Source organism: Mytilus californianus, unplaced genomic scaffold (assembly GCF_021869535.1).
Source record: "Mytilus californianus isolate M0D057914Y unplaced genomic scaffold, xbMytCali1.0.p SCAF_9, whole genome shotgun sequence".
In the NCBI taxonomy this organism is placed as follows: Eukaryota; Metazoa; Mollusca; class Bivalvia; order Mytilida; family Mytilidae; genus Mytilus; species Mytilus californianus.
This window is the reverse complement of record NW_026262745.1, coordinates 28916544-28934110: the sequence shown is the minus strand read 5'-3', so window position 1 is coordinate 28934110 and position 17567 is coordinate 28916544. Positions and strand designations below refer to the sequence as shown.

Sequence of the window (17567 nt, the reverse complement as noted above, 5' to 3'; positions counted from 1 at the left end):
ATTAAAGGAGCACTTTTGGCTTGCTATCATTTTTACTACAGTTTTTTCGTTTACATTGACAAATTTATATAAATAGCCCCCTTCAGGTAAATTATCAAAACTAAAGTTCCTTCTTGCAGATATATGTAATGTGTCATATGCCTTATCCAAATAAAATTGTTTTGCCCTCTTGCCTTTTAAGGGTTTATTATAGGCCATATGCATTCAATAAGCCAGATGTATAGATGTCTGAGATATAAAAAATCATCTAGAATTATACTAAGTTAGTTAGGGTGTCAATTGTTTTAATAAGCAATTTCATACTCTAAATTTGACAACAAAATACATTTGGATATTTAAGGTCTAACAGTGGTTCTGAATCTTCTTTAGTGGGACAGAGTCTAACGGACTAAGTTAGTTAGATTAATGTTCTACAGAACATCTTAATGTCCTAAGTGGGATGGCATTTTATTGCAAATTAACAGTTTACTTATAATTTCAATATCAACATCTAAAATAATTCTGATAAAAATAACAATATTAATTAAAATAAAAATAAAAAACATTTTTGAGTCAAACAAATGAAAAAAGTCCTTGATATTCAATAAATATACTTTCCGTGTAAATAGAAGAGAAGAAAAGTGGAAACATTTCCTTGCAATTCACCAAGAAAATATGCAGATATAGAACAAAAATTGATGGCAAAAAGTTTTGTTTACAGGGACAAATGAGCACAATCTTGAAAATTACCTGAAAAGAACCACTTTATATTATTCAAGACAAATGTACATGCTTATATTCATGATATTATAGCAGTTGTATAATTTTATAAATATGATACATTTTAACAAAGTTTTTGTAAAGTACAGGTTATTTCCAGGATTAAACACAGCTAAAAAGTCAGGTAAATTACCGGTAAATTCACGTAAATGTAATACCTGTTATTAGTGCAAAGGTAATACATGTACATTTTTAATTTTAGTTTCCTGTGTATAATTTGGAGTTGAGTATGACATCCATTATCACTGAACTAGTATACATATTTGTTTAGGGGCCAGTTGAAGGACGCCTTCGGGTGCGGGAGTTTCTCGCTGCATTGAAGACCCATTGGTGGCCTTCGGCTGTTGTCTGCTCTATGGTCGGGTTGTTGTTTCTTTGACACATTCCCCATTTCCATTCTCAATTTTACTTGTCAAAATTCAAATTTGTGCAAATGTGATAGTCTACTACCTTTTAAAATAGTTATTAATTTTTTCACTTAAAATTATTTTTAGATACAAAAAATTCAAAGCCTTCCTTATTTTCATTGAAATGATTATATCTAGCATTTAAACAGTGAAATAAGTTGGTTTATCTTTTCAATTATCAGTGACAACATATTTCAGAGAAAACCCACTTTAAGAGGAAATAACACCACATGTATTAAAAATATTTATAACATGAAAATTCTCCTAAATGTGTTCCTGTTTCACCACCTTTACTAATATCATATTTTATGTTAAATTCAGTGTTTGAGTGGTCAGAAATCAGGCAGTTGGTTTTTATGCCCCCGTCGCTAGACAAAGGGGGCATTAAGTGTTACCCTTGTCCGTCCCATCAGTTCGTCAGGTACGTCCACAAAATTGGTTAACGTTCTCTAATTTTAGTTTGCCTCAACCAAATGTTATAAAACTTACACTGTTCATGAGTTATGCCCCTTTAGAAGTTGCTAGAATTTTTCGTCATTTAGTGTTACCCTTGTCTGTCCCGTCTGTTCGTCGCATACATCCCCAAAATTGATCATGAGTTATGCCCCTTTATAAAAATAAAAATTGCTGAATTTTTCGTTTCTGTTATCTAACTTTAGTTTACCTAAACCAAATGTTATGAATCTCATACACAACGCTTATTACCACAAAACGCAGGTCAAGTATGAATTTGGATAATGTCACTTTAACTGTTCTTGAGTTATGTCCCTTTATAATGTTATATGCAAGCGGAGGCATTATCTGACTGTCCCATGGACACATTCCCTATTTATTTTCGTTTGAATTGTTTAACATTTTGTCATGTCAGATCCTTCTATCAGCATGATCAAGGTTTATAGCTGGCTATAAGGTATGGGTATTTCCTCATTGTTGAAGGCTGTACATCAACCTACATGTATAGTTGCTTAAAACCACATCACTTCGATATGTGGGAATTGGTTAAGACATCTGTGACATCATGCCATATAGCCTTCACTGTGTCCTGATATATACATGCAAGATGAAATAATATTATATTCTAAAGGCATATATTTTGGCACAACAAATGGCCTTCTTTATTTTCCGATTAAAAAGACTAACTTTTTTTGTGGTTTAAGTAGTTATTTTTCTAGAGGGTAAATATTATTGACCACCATCCTCAGATGGAATGTTGGTTCAATATATTTTTTCAGAATAATGTTTGATTGTATTGTTGAGTCAAACATGAAGAATAATTTTATCATACTTTGTACTATTTTATTTATTGAACTATGCAAATTATACCTGTGTTTAACATTGAAATATAACTTATACATTAAATGGAACCATTATATCTTATATATGCTAGTGTGTTATTTTCAGTTGGTTAAATGTTAGAATTATTTGTATGGAAATTAGCATTATTATATACAGTGAATTGCAACAATTATGTTATAATCATTTATCTTTTATTTTCTTTTTGTTCAGTTGAAATACAGATCTATTTATTGATATGGCGTCTCAGTCTGCCAAGATATTGGTAGCAGCCATAGACTTTGGGACCACCTACTCAGGTTATGCCTTCTCATTCCGTCATGACTTTGAACAAGATGCATGTAAAATATCTTCACACAACTGGCCTGCTGCTTCCAGGGGTTTGGTCTCCTTAAAAACACCAACATCCATATTACTGAACCCTCAGGAGGAGTTTGATTGTTTTGGTTATGATGCTGAAGATAGATACACAGCACTTGCCAATGAAGATCTACACAAAAATTGGTTTTACTTTAGAAGGTTTAAGATGATGCTTCATGGGTCATTGGTAAATATTGTTGTATTAGATACTTAAGACTTACAACAAAAAATTAATCATGATTACTAAAGCATGCCAGACATTTCAGCATGTGTTCTCTTGAAAGGTTAATTTGGTACAGACTGAACTGAATTCAAGACCGAATTGGCATAAAATTGCCTCATTTTGAGTTAGAGTGAATGAATTTTTCTATAATTTTGATATAATTTGTCCTGCAAGTAGTACACTAAGCTGTAAAAATCTTATTGAGAAAGTGCAGGTGCTATGTTTTGTTTTTATTTGCATTGATTGTTCTAAAGAAATGCACTACAAATTAACTCTGATCTCAGGCCTCCTGTCAAAGTCATAATTTATAACCTTGAGTAAATATGTAACATTTATTATAAATTATAAATTATGATCAGCAATTGTGATATACATGACAATTTGAGAAACACTTTTGAGAATAAATTTTAGACTTTTCTCTAAACAAAAACATGGTTACAGATATGTATATCTATATTTAAACATGGTGTTGTTAATAAAGCACAATAAAAGCCACTTCATATTAAATTATAAGAGAAATTGAAGATTTTTATGTAAAAATTTTAGATTTATAGGGGAGATAATGTGTCATTATCAGAGCTTTTATAAACCAATTTGGCTGTTTTATTGTCAAATAAACTAAGTTTTATATCAGATATGTTCCAGTTCTCATAACCACAATCCTGCCCCCTTTTTCCTGAATGTGACCCATCGAATTAGACTTATCACCGGTGTGCATGAGCAACACGACGGGTGCCACATGCGGAGCAGGATCTGCTTACCCTTCTGGAGCACCTAAGATCAAACCCAGTTTTTGGTGGGGTTCATGTTGCTCAGTCTTTAGTTTTCTGTGTTGTGTTTAAGTACTGTAGTTTGTCTGTTGTTTTTATACCCCCTCTTTAAAAAAGTGGGGGTATACTGTTTTACCTCTGTCTGTCTGTCCATCCGTCAGTTCATCAGTCAGTCAGTCAGTCCGTCCGTCCGTCCCATGAATATTTTTCGTCGCATTTTTCTCAGGAACTTCATTACAAGGATTTCTGAAATTTGGTTTCAGGGTTTATATGAGTCAGCTATACCGTGTGATGCGTTTTCAGATTCATCACTCAACAACTTCCTGTTTACCATATACTTTTAGCGGGCGGGGGTATCATTAGTGAGCAGTAGCTCACACATTCACTTGTTTTTTTTCTTTTTTAGCCATGGCGTTGTCAGTTAATTTTCAACTTATGAGTTTGAATGTCCCTTTAGTATCTTTGGCTTCTCTTTTAATACAACTCAAAATTGTCAGATCACTTTTCTTCCAATTTACATTTAGTTAAATTATTAACTCTTATAATACTGAAATTTTGCTATTAAGGAACAAACAGGGTATACTGTTAGCTATTGCTCACTCATCATACCCCTTTATTGTCGAGCCTGCAACTTTTGTCGTAAAAGCAAGACATAGCGATCCTACATTCCGTCGTTGACAGTGGCGGCGTCCACAAATTTTCACCCTGTGGTTAAAGTTTTTGAAATTTTAATAACTTTCTTAAACTATCCTGGATTTCAACCAAACGGGGACAGAACCTAGTTTATGATCATAAGATAGTATCCAAAATTAATTTTTGTAAAAAAAAAATCCTGTTTATCCGTATTTTACTTATAAATGGACTTAGTTTTTCTGCCAGTTAACATTACATTCACTCTGTGGTTAAAAGTTTTTAAAATTTTAATAACCTTCTTAAAAATGTTAAACTATTCTGGATTTCTACCAAACTCGGACAGAATTAAGCTAGTTTATGATCATAAGATAGTATCCAGAATTAATTTTTGTAAAAAAAAAAATCCTGTTTATCCGTATTTTACTTATAAATGGACTTAGTTTTTCTGCCAGTTAACATTACATTCACTCTGTGGTTTAAAGTTTTTAAAATTTTAATAACTTTCTTAAACTATTCTGGATTTCTACCAAACTTGGACAGAAGCTTGTCTATGATATATTCATAAGATAGTATCCAGAAGTAAATTTTGTAAAAAAAAAAAATCCTATTTATCCGTATTTTACTTATAAATGGACTTAGTTTTTGATTCAGCCATGCTGGATCTATGCGATCACTCTGTTTTTGGAGATGGTGCAGAATACTAAGTTGAAGACATATCTTGAAACTAATTATGTGTTTTTATGACTTGCAGAAACTTTCTACACCATTATAATCATCAACTGCCAACTTTTAACATGTCATTTGCCCTTAAATTAAGAAAAGATTGGTTGAACAACCCTTTTATTTTAGATATACACTTGCATATAGTTCCTTTGTAAATCAAAATTTATAATGATTTACTATTTAGGAATTAATTTGAAAAAGTATTTGTACGTCAATTGAATCAGTTGATAAGAATTTTGAAAGTATCATATTAGTATCTTATGCTTGTGTAAATTATTGTTCAATGAAATTTAGGGCAACATGTGTATTAATACATGTAATATATCTAAGTTGATTCCCACAATTCTTTCCATAGGCAAGTAAGGGTCAGTATGATTATCAACTGTCATGATTTTCAAATAATTACACTCAAAGGTGTAAGTATTAATTGGAAACAACCCCAGTCTTAATTCACCACAGTTAATATCTCTTGACCTGTTACATAATTAAATAGACACAATTTATTACACACCTAACTGAATACACACATTCTTGACCTCAATAGTTAACCTACAAATGTATTATTTATTTTTATCTACACTACATTAAAATTTTCTGTTAATTTTGCTAGCTAGCTGAATGATTAATCAGATGTGTTTTTTTTCAAAGAAAAGACAAACATTGTAAAAAATATGTATAAAAAATGCAAGCAAATTTTATTTCACTTGTAAAAACAGTGTCATTATTATCTGACATAAGTCAATAATCAAGTTCTAATTAATTAGTTACAATTATCAGAAATTTGGTTGAAACAATAAACAAAATTGCATAACTCTTACCTGAGCATTTTCTGCAATAAAATTTATTTGTTTGTTCTACATTTATATCCCATTATATTGCTATTTGACAGTAATTGGAAATATCTCAGCATTAGGTATTTGTACATTTATAAATTTGAATACAGGAAATGTATTTTTTCTTAGTGAAGAATGAACACCAATTTAGATAAAAAATAGTTATTATTTTTTTAATTTTTGTTGTTGAGAAAGTGCATTTCCAAGGCCTCTTTCTGAAAATTATTAAACCAGTTACTATAAATGGCATATTAAAAATATATGACTTGTTTGAAGATTTCCTTTTCTATTCCTGTCAATACCATTAGATTGCAAATATTTATAAAAAAAAAATGTGACAGAGTCTAAAATATCTATCAATATATCTATCAATATTTGCATCAATATTGCGAAATTCCCTCCCTTTTGACAATAACATAGAAATTTTACAGTAAGATTGGAAATGAAAAGAGAATAAAATGTTGAAAAAAAGTATGGTCAGAATGAATATCAGACTAGCATTGAATATGGCTGGATCACAACATCGACGATGTTTTGATTCTTCCAGTTAACATTACATACAGTCTGCAGTTAAAGTTTTTATACGCTCGTTTACGGGACGTATTATTAAAACATTTATTAGATTCATAAACCATCCTGGATTTTTACCAAACTTGGACAGAAGCTTCTTACAATCAAAAGATAGTATCTAGAGGAAAATTTTAAATAATTTTTTCCCCATTTTTGTTGAGCCTATGACTAACAGCAAAAGTAGGCGAGACACTGGGTTCCGCGGAACCCTTACGAATTTTATAACAAAAAGGTATGACTGTTAGTTGATGAGTAGAATGTGAAGAGAATTCTATACATGTATATGTGCATGAAATTTTAAAAATATAAGTTTTTTTTAACAAAGAGGAAGTAGAACATTCAGGGATCTATTATGTATCACATGGTATTGCCTAACCAGATTCCACATACCAAGAAAGATCAGGGGTATAGTTACATGTCTCAGAGATTGTGAAACAGGATTTTCAATTCAAAATATATCTTTGTTGTCCCCTACACAACACATTGCAGAGGACAGGAATATTAGGCATCCGTTTGTTTGTCAGTTTGTATGTCTGTCTTGTAAGCGGACTCAAGTGTACAATTCTTGCCAGATTTTCATGAAATTTATCAAAGGTTATTTCAGCAATTTCTCAGACCAGTTGAAAAAATAGTGCCAATCTATTATAATTAAAGAACTTATGCCCATTGGAAATGAAAATTATATAGAAAAATGCATTGTAAGCTTACATTTCTTGTAACATTTCTTTAAAATATGTATCAAAGGTTTATATCAGCAATGTCATGGATTAAAAGAACATAAAAAAAACTACCACAATAGAAGGGGCAATATTTCATTCACCATGTTGTTCACTTGTGTTCATTCGTCCAATAAATATTTCCATCATACTTTCCTCATGTACAACTAAACAGAATGACTTCATATTTGGTCAGCATCTTGACATTACTGAATTGTAACATGTGAGCACTTTTTTTTTAATCTCATGTTTGCTGATACTTTCAATTTCCCAATATGTTGAATGAACTTAAAAAAAATTCGTCGCATTTCTCCAGTACTACAGAACACAATGAGTTCATATTTGGGCAACAGTTTTGTAGTGATGAGTTGTAAGGTGCAAATGATTTTACATACTTCCTGTTTTCAAATACTTTGAATTACAAGTCAGGGTATGCTTCAATGACAAAACATGCATTTTTTATTGGAATTACATGTATTGTTCTTGGACAGATAAAATATATATATGTATCTGTAGGGGACATTGGAACACTGTTCTTTTATTTGTATCTTGTATTACAGGGGATAAAGAGAGATGTAAAAGTGAAAACATTTGATAGCCAGAAAGAGTTACCAGCTATGAAAATCTTTTCTGTTGCAATCAAATATCTAAAGGATCATCTAATGGAAACATTAAATAAGAGAAATACAGGTGTACGTCGAGATGATATCCAATGGGTCCTTACTGTTCCTGCTATCTGGAATGACCCTGCAAAGCAGTTTATGCGAGAGGCAGCAGAAAAGGTAAACATATGAGTATCTTACCTGGTTAAATGGCTTTAGCCAAGGACAGCTAGTTATTAGCATTTGACAAAAACTGCATTTGTATCTCTCCTGCAATAAATTTTAGTGACGGTAGACATATTATTGAAAATCTTAATTTTTTTTTCTGCACCAGCATTATTATCAACAACTATGTAAACAAAAAAAAACACACCTCAGACACAGGGCTTCCAAAATTATTTTTAGCTAGCCAGACATTTTATATATTATCCCGATTTTAATCCCTTAAGACTAAATAAACAAAAGGCAATTATGGTAATCAGTTGCCGAGTTGGCCATCCGAATGATTGATATTTAAAAAAAACGATATTAAACTATCTTTGATTCAAATTCAAAGTTCTGACATAAACTGTTAAATTGGCAGTGCATCATCCGAAGTGTGCAACATCAGCGTACTAATATCTGCCTTAGACTCTTTATTTGTGCAAAATAACGTTGTCAAAAACTTTACTTTCGTTTTTATACGACCGCAAAAATTTTTGCGGTCGTATATTGGTATGACGTTGGCGTCGTCGTCCGAAGACACATTGGTTTTCGCACTCTAACTTTAGTTTAAGTGAATTGATCTCTATGAAATTTTACCATAAGGTTCAATACCACAAAAGGAAGGTTGGGATTGATTTTGGGGGTTATGGTACCAACAGTTAAGGAATTAGGGGCCAAAAATAAGCATTTTTGTAACTTCCAGACATAACTTGTGTGTTAGTGTATGGATCTCTCTGACATTGTACCACAAGGTTACATATCACAAAGGGAATGCTGTGATTGATTTTGGGGGTAATCGCCTCAAAATTTTAGGAATTAGGGGCCAAAAAAGGGGCAAAAAACAAACATTTTTCTAGTTTCCAGACAATAACTTGTGTTCAAGTGTATGGATATTTCTGAAATTGTACTACAAGGTTCCATATCACAAAGGGAAAGCTGGAATTGAGTTTGGGGGTAATTGCCCGAACGTTTAGGAATTGGGGGCCAAAAAACACATTTTTCTAGTTTCCAGACAATAACTTGTGTTCAAGTGTATGGATCTCTCTGAAATTGTATTTCAAGGTACCATACCACAAAGGGAAGGCTGGAATTGAGTTTGGGGGTGATGAATCATAAGGGGGTTCAAAAAATTTGGGGGGGGGGGATTTTTTTTTTTTTCCTTTTTTTTCTTTTTTTTCTTTTAAAATTTTCCATTTTAAGTTGGTTATTTCTGATTTATATTTAAAAGCAAATAATAATGATATGGTAGGAGATAAACACCAAACAGGATGTGTAAATTATTATATAATAAGTATTGTGCAATAGCAAGAAATTTTCAATTGCACAGTATTGCACAATAGCAAGAAATCTTCAATTGCACAGTATTGCGCAATAGCAAGAAATCTTCAATTGCACAGTATTGCGCAATAGCAAGAAATATCCAATAGCACAATATTGCGCAATAGCAAGAAATTGTCAATTGTGCAGTATTGTGCAATAGCAAGAAATATTCAATTGCACAGTATTGTGCAAAAGAAGATACTTCGTATAAATTGCTTATTTCTTGACCAATTTCAATGGGGTTTTATTCTTGAATTCTTGGGGTTCTTTAATAGGCTGAATCTAACCGTGTATTAAGTTGGATTTTGGGCCCCGTTTTTAAATTGGTCCACATTGAGGTTCAAAGGGTCCAAAATGAAACTTTGTTTGATTTCATCAAAAATTGAAATATTGGGGTTCTTTGATATGCCGAATCTAACCGTGTATTTAGATTCTTAATTTTTGGTTCTGTTTTCAAATTGGTCTACATTAAGGTCCAAAGGGTCCAAAATTAAACTAAGTTTGATTTTAACAAAAATTGAATTCTTAGGGTTCTTTGATATGCTGAATCTAAACATGTATTAAGATTTTTGATTATGGGCCCAGTTTTCTAGTTGGTCCAAATCGGGGTCCAAAATTAAACTTTGTTTGATTTCAACAAAAATTGAATATATGGGGTTCTTTGATATGCTGAATCTAACCATGTATTTAGATTTTTGATTTTTAGGCCCCGTTATCAACTTTGTCCACATTGAGGTCAAAAGGGTCCAAAATTAAACTTTGTTTGATTTCATCAAAAATTGAATTCTTGGGGTTCTTTGATATGCTGAATCTAACCATGTATTTAGATTTTGGATATTGGACCATAATAGGTGAATGTCCAATTTAAAATTTTTAAGTTCTTAGACCACATTCATTCTGTGTCAGAAACCTATGCTGTGTCAAATATTTAATCACAATCCAAATTCAGAGCTGTATCAAGCTTGAATGTTGTGTCCATACTTGCCCCAACTGTTCAGGGTTCGACCTCTGCGGTCGTATCAAGCTGCGCCCTGCGGAGCATTTTATTAAATCTGAAATCGGATGTAATCTTGACAATGGTAAAACATGGACCAGAGACGGATACGTAAATTCCGTGTACGTTTGCAAAGCATGAATGAGTGTAAGTAGCTCATTCTACGTTATTTCTTCAAGAAAATATTCGAAATAAACGTGAGATAAAGGTATCAATGACAATTTAAGCATTTTTTTAAGAAATTAGGATGCATAATTAAATTCACACCTGCGCACATGCACATGCGCACACATGTACTAGTTCAAACAGAGACATGTCTCTGGTTCAAACAACGTGGTTATGACGATTTTTCATTTTCACCTCTTTAATTTTTTCATCAAATCTTATTTGTTAATGTATTTCTGATAATCTGAATCTTTTTGACTAAATTAATTAGATGCAAACCGGTGAAATGTACGAAAATAACTTTGAATAGACCGATCAATGTCCGGTTCAAAATAGTTTACCTGTCACCTGAACAGGTAAATTTCAGCTGTTCGACAACTAATTAGCCTTGATTAAAATGAGAAGGTATTAAAGTAGGGGTTGTTTTGATAGTACTTAATGATCATGTCACTTTTATGACTGGAAATGTGTGGCTGTTAAAGGCAAAAGGTTGGGTCAAAAAGATCGTGAGTTATGTTAAAATGACCGCCTCTTAAGAAAGCCTTGAAATCTAAAAAGTAGATGACCGTTTCGTGCTTTGCCAAGCCGGACTTTTACCGGATATAATACAAATGTCTGGAATATATGACCGTTTTGGAAGCCTTGCTCAGACATAATATTCACCAGCGTGAACCTCACCCTAAACAGGTGTGAACTCCAATGGCACCTATCATTTTGCTTTGTGAAAAGTACATTTCTTGAAATGATGCCATTAAAGAGGAAAATAAGAGTTGGGTAATGGCTGCAACAAATGGAACATATCAGTGGACATTTTTAATACAGATATTTTGTATTAGTCAACAATTTAAAAGTGTTATTAAAATTTTTAAAGTGATGATTTCACTTTAACCATTAAGAAATCTTAAAGCTTTCTTGTAAGATAAACTTCTAAAAGGAAGCACAAGTCGAGGAATATTTTATCATGTATATCAATTGGCAAAAATATACTCTGTAGGAAGGAAACAATGGTGCTGAATTGATGCTACATAGAAATGGGAAAATTGGTATTACTTGCTATTAAGCAAACCTAAAATGGCCATGTGAGCTATTGCCACCACTTGTGGTTCGTTGTTGCAACTTTTTTTTCAATCTTCTTATCTTAATCTACTGAGTTTTCTAACTGCAGTTTTCAGCTTACATATAAAAAATTTAAACAGAACAAATCTGACAGCAGGCCACAGACCACAATTAAATTCTCTATTAGTTCTTTATAACGTTTTGTTTCATTAAAAAAAATGCTCCGGTTCTTTTTGTCAAATATTTTGTGTGTGTAAAGTACAGTACTAGTCCAAACATATATCAAACATTCAGAAATATCGCTCCCCAGCATCTTACAATTTTAGCCAATACACATCCATACCCCTATGGACAAGTCAAGAGATGTTCCGAAAACTGTAAATATCACCTTTTTGCACCTGGCCTAATTACTCTTTCCATATCAAAATCAGTTAAAATACAACATCCAAAAGTTTATTTCACCTCTCTTCTTTCATTTCCATCCAAAAAAATCTAAGAAATGAGTGAGGAAGGGAAAGAAAAAAATTAAGAAAAAATACACTCTAATTAAAAGGAACTATATTCGTGGACAACGAAAAGCGGGATCATTAATTGTGGTCTTTGGCCTATTAGGGGTCTAAACCTTGACCAATTCTAATAAAACTTGGTATGATTTAAGCTTAGTGTACTATGAAACAGTTTACAAAGTTTCAAAGCCATATGATACCAATTATAAAAATTGTGGCATTTTTTATATCTGAACTTTGGGTGCTGAATTGTGGCGTTGAATTAGAATAATTTCAACTATCAAATTTGGGCTTCTAAAAACCAAAATATACCAAAACTTACACTTTTTAATGTCTCTATGTATAAGTTATCACCTATTAAAAGCAACAGATAGCATACTTCATGTTTCAGACTTATAAAAAATGGCCAGAAGTAAATTTCATATGGGCCTGTGCCAAAAAATAGAGGTTTTCAAATGAAGTGAGGCCTTATATGCAATGTAATATTTTTCACTTACCACAATTTTCTGAAGTTGCTAAGTTATAAAAAAACCTTTTACATGTTATAAATGTACTTTTAATGGAAATATAAGTTTCAAATAGCATAACACATGTGAATAAAATGGTCTTCAGCAATGTCAAGCTTAAAAAAACAGGTTGTCAATTTAGGTCGTTCCCCACATTTGCATATTAAAAAGCATATAAATGATATGGGAGATGAAGATATGCTTCCTTTTGCTCAAATCTTTGCTCAGATATGATAAAACATGGAGCCTGGATGTAACAAGACTGTCACTTTCAACTATATATGTAGACAGTATGATCTAATGCAAAGTTATTTACTTTACTTTTTAAAACCGGCATGAAATTTCAGCCTCAAAAGGCCAATATTTTAACCACTAGCTATCAAACAAAAGAAAATAAAGGTAGTCTGTGAAACAGACAAGGTCAAACAACCAGTAATAAGTGCTTTTGATACAGTTTCAGTGAAATCTGCTAAAAGGAATTCAACTTGTATGTGCATAGAACCTCATTTTTCACTTGCTTCATACTGACCGTTAGACTAGGACCATTAAAGCAGCACATTTTGCACTCTTATTCTGATTTTATCTACTTTTTTTGTATGTTTAGTGTTCAAAAATGAGTTAAACATCTACATTAGATACCACAAACACAAGTAGAAAATCAGAAAAACCTGTGAGAGAGAAAGTAAGCATGCTACTTTTGTAAAAATATTGAAACAACTGAAAAAGTTCAATTTTGGGCATGTAGGCTGAAATGTCACTTTTTTACAAAATTTCTATCAAATAAAAGTGGAAATCATTTATTCTCATGTAGTTTGACAAATTAATACCAATATATCATTCAGGGAAGTTGTCAAAGTACAAATTCAATATTTCCTGAATTTCACCTCTTAGGCCACAGACCACAATTAAATTCTCTATTAGTTCTTTATAACGTTTTGTTTCATTAAAAAAAATGCTCCGGTTCTTTTTGTCAAATATTTTGTGTGTGTAAAGTACAGTACTAGTCCAAACATATATCAAACATTCAGAAATATCGCTCCCCAGCATCTTACAATTTTAGCCAATACACATCCATACCCCTATGGACAAGTCAAGAGATGTTCCGAAAACTGTAAATATCACCTTTTTGCACCTGGCCTAATTACTCTTTCCATATCAAAATCAGTTAAAATACAACATCCAAAAGTTTATTTCACCTCTCTTCTTTCATTTCCATCCAAAAAAATCTAAGAAATGAGTGAGGAAGGGAAAGAAAAAAAATTAAGAAAAAATACACTCTAATTAAAAGGAACTATATTCGTGGACAACGAAAACCGGGATCATTAATTGTGGTCTTTGGCCAGCAAATTTGAGGAAAAATTATCAACCAGTCAAGGTCTATCCATTCAAAAATTTTCAGAAAGATCTGGCAACCCATTTTTGAGTTATTGCCCCTGAAATTTCTGCTGTTTTTTTTTGATAATCTCACAGTTTTGGTTATTATTTTAATTTATGAGTTTGATTTTCCCTTTGGCATCTTTCGTTTCTCTTTCATAAAGAGAAACTTCAAAAAGTAAAAATTACCAGAAAATCAAGATCTTGAAATACTTCATGCCCCTTATAGAAGTTATTGCCCTTGATTCAAATATAAATTTACAGAAAATATGCAAATGACTATTAAACCTTATTATACTCTTTTTGGTGATTGTGAATACCATAAAGGCATTTCATAGATTTCTAAGAGTTTCAAGTAACAAAGAGCACAATCATGGTAGTACAAATGTAACCAGTAAGATTAAAGTAATACAATTTTGTTTAACAAATATTACTACAAACCAAAAATATTGATGAAAAAAGGAAAATCATGCAGTTTTAGAGTTTTATGGCTTCAACCCACATCATCGTATGTTTTCAAATTTTAAAACACTGTTGATACATGATACAACATTTAATAGGACAAAATAAATGCCTTTTTGTAGGAGAAACTCAAAAACTTCACCAAGAACATAATTATCAAGTTTTAATTATCTATTGGTCCAAGGACACAGTTATCGTCCTTTGATTTTCATTGTCTACAAATATAGTCCCTAGTGTGGACAATGTATAACTTGCAAATTTTTTTCATACACTTTCCAAATTTATTTCTTTATATTTTATACATGAAATATTAAGTAAGGAGATGATATTACATGTTAAAAAAATTTGGGTGCTGAATCTTTGTGTTAAGTAGTTATTTGCTCAAGTTAAAAAAGGTCAAAAACTAGTATGTCTGAAGCTGTCAAACTGAATTTTAGACCCCCTTAACATAGAATTGTCAATATTTTGATTAAGAGCTGGCAGACTTTTCTATAATTTTGACATTAGTTGTCCCAATAGTAGTACACTGTAAAAATCTTTTTGAGATAGAGCAGGTGCGATTTTTATACGACCGCAAAAAATTTTTTTTTTGCGTTTGTATAATGCTATGATGTCGTCATCGTTGTCCGAAGACACATTTGGTTTCCGGAAAATAACTTTAGTTTAAGTGAATGGATCTTTATGAAATTTTACCAGAAGGTTCAGTACCACAAAAGGAAGGTTGGGATTGATTATGGGGGTTATGTTACCAACAGTTTATGAATAAGGGGCCAAAAACAAGCATTTTTGTAGTTTCCGGACAATAACTCGTGTGTAAGTGTATGGATCTCTCTGAAATTGTACCACAAGGTTCCATATCACAATAGGAAGGCCAGGATTGAGTTTGGGGGTAATTGCCCCAAACATTCAGGAATTAGGGACAAGAAAGAGGCCAAAAACAAGCTTTTTTCTTTTGCACAGTATTGCACAATAGCAAGAAATCTTCAATTGTACAGTATTGCGCAATAACACAGAATTGCCTAACATCACAGTATTGCGCATTAGAACAGCATGAACAGTATTGCGCAAATAGCACAGTATTGTGCAATAGCAAGAAATCTTCAATTGCACAGTGTTGCTCAATAGCACAGTATTGCACAATAGCAAGAAATCTTCAATTGCACAGTATTGTGCAATAGCACAGTATTGTACAATAGCAATTAAATTTTTGGTGTTTTTTTATATGCTGAATCTAACCATGTTGTTAGATTTTGGATATCAGACCATTCTAGGTAAATAAAATGTCCCATTTCAAATTTTTAAGATCTTTGACCACATTTATTTGGTGTTATGTCAAAAATTTTATCACAATCAAAATTCAGACAGTATCAAGCTTGAATGTTGTGTCTAAACTTGCCCCAACTGTTCAGGGTTCGACCTCTGCGGTGGTATCAGGCTGCGCTCAGCGAAGCATTTTATTTTAATTTGAATTTATTGTCTGAAAGAAATGCACTATGAAATAACTGTGTCCTCAGGCCTATTGGAATGCCAATAATATATGAGGATGATGGATAGGCAAAGAAAAGTTGGTACATTTGTACCTATTTCAACTGGTCCTACATACTTCAACCAAGATACATAAAACATTACAAAGATTGCACAAATATATTGAAGTTATGCAGTCCTGCTATTATTGGATTGTTTTAGAAAATTGTCCCAAGACTTGGTTAGTCATTTGTCATCCAAATTACAAACAAAAATGTCCATTGCTTATCTATACATTATTATAAGCATGTTTTTGTCATGTAATTAAATTGATTATTTATTGATTTTAGGCAGGTATTGATGATTTAATCATTTCATTAGAACCAGAGGCAGCCTCTTTGTTTTGTAAATACATGCCAATAGAGAAGGGAACAGATGACTTCAAGACATTCCAACCAGGAAATAAATACATTGTATTAGACTGTGGAGGTGAGAGATATTTATAGGAGAGGGTGTATTTTGTGTTGGTATATTGTTCATGTTGTGCCATTTGTTTTAACAAGTTAAAAACACTAAATATTTTTTTAATGGTCATTTATCAAAAAAGCATCAATGTTTGGTAGGATATTTTAACCATTGAAATTTGATTTAGGCAGTCAAAACAATTCTTTTTCAGCAATCCACTGGGACGATCCAATGTATTTACCACCATTACCAATTACCCTATTTCCCTATTTGATTTTTCCTTTGATTCCAATTGAAATGATATGTCTTTTAAAACATAAAAGAAGAGATAATAGGAAATGGCTGTCTATTGTCTACTCATGATGACATCGAAAGCCCAATTCTTAAAAAGAATCATGCCTGGATCACTGGTACACATTATTCTAATTATAAGCCTGTTTGTCTTTGCACTTATATACCAATTTAAAAGTCTTTTGTTTGACCTTGATTGAATCCTGGAACACCTGCACACTAGTTCAAACATTCAAGCTTATTATGCCCCCCCCCCTGAAAAAACATTTCTGTTTGTCTTTCCATCCATTGGAATGTGTGTCAAAAACAAATAGTTTCTGGATGGTAACTTGAGTTTACCTTGCTTGATTGATTACTACAGATGGAAGACAAAAAAAAGGAGAAGTGTATTATTTTGGGCAAATAGGGTCACTGTTCCTAAAAAAGAACTTTTATAGGAATTTGTGTTTCCCTTGCCTAATACAAATTAAAGATATTTGGAAGGGGTAGATGCCTACTAATTGTTGGGTAAATAAAACAAAGTTACAGCTAACTGTTACTTAAAATAGTAAGATAGTAAGCGGTTAGTTTGGTAAGTACCATATTTGGCCCTGAATATCGAGCCTACTCCTTTTTGAAAAAAGTTTGTTACCTTGAATTTGTAACTTAATTTTATATTTTTAGCAATATTATTGGCCATTTGCCCCACACCTGGCAGGTTAATCAATTGTTTAATGTTGTCTCCAAAAATGTTTTTTCTCTGTATATTGGTTCTTTGGTGAAAGTATTGGTAATACAATTTTTGGTTTCCAGATACTAGTATTCAACTTTTTATACTCCCTAGAGCATAAAGTCCATGCTGAATCTTGCATACCTGCCAACTTTTCAAATT

The 17567-nt window shown here is 32.1% G+C and overlaps 1 protein-coding gene across 4 annotated transcripts in view; it reads left to right on the top strand.

The window, feature by feature from the left end:
• LOC127714088 (heat shock 70 kDa protein 12B-like) overlaps positions 1-17567 on the top strand; it is a 181878-nt gene that overhangs the window by 3011 nt on the left and 161300 nt on the right. For all 4 annotated transcript variants that reach the window (XR_007987553.1, XR_007987554.1, XR_007987552.1 and 1 more), the window contains exons 2-4: positions 2673-3006; positions 7848-8069; positions 16291-16429. Coding sequence is in view for 1 of the 4 variants with exons in the window: in XM_052220042.1 (XP_052076002.1) it covers positions 2698-3006; positions 7848-8069; positions 16291-16429 (670 nt within the window). In the remaining 3 variants the exon portion in view is untranslated. The remainder of the gene's footprint in view (positions 1-2672; positions 3007-7847; positions 8070-16290; positions 16430-17567) is intronic.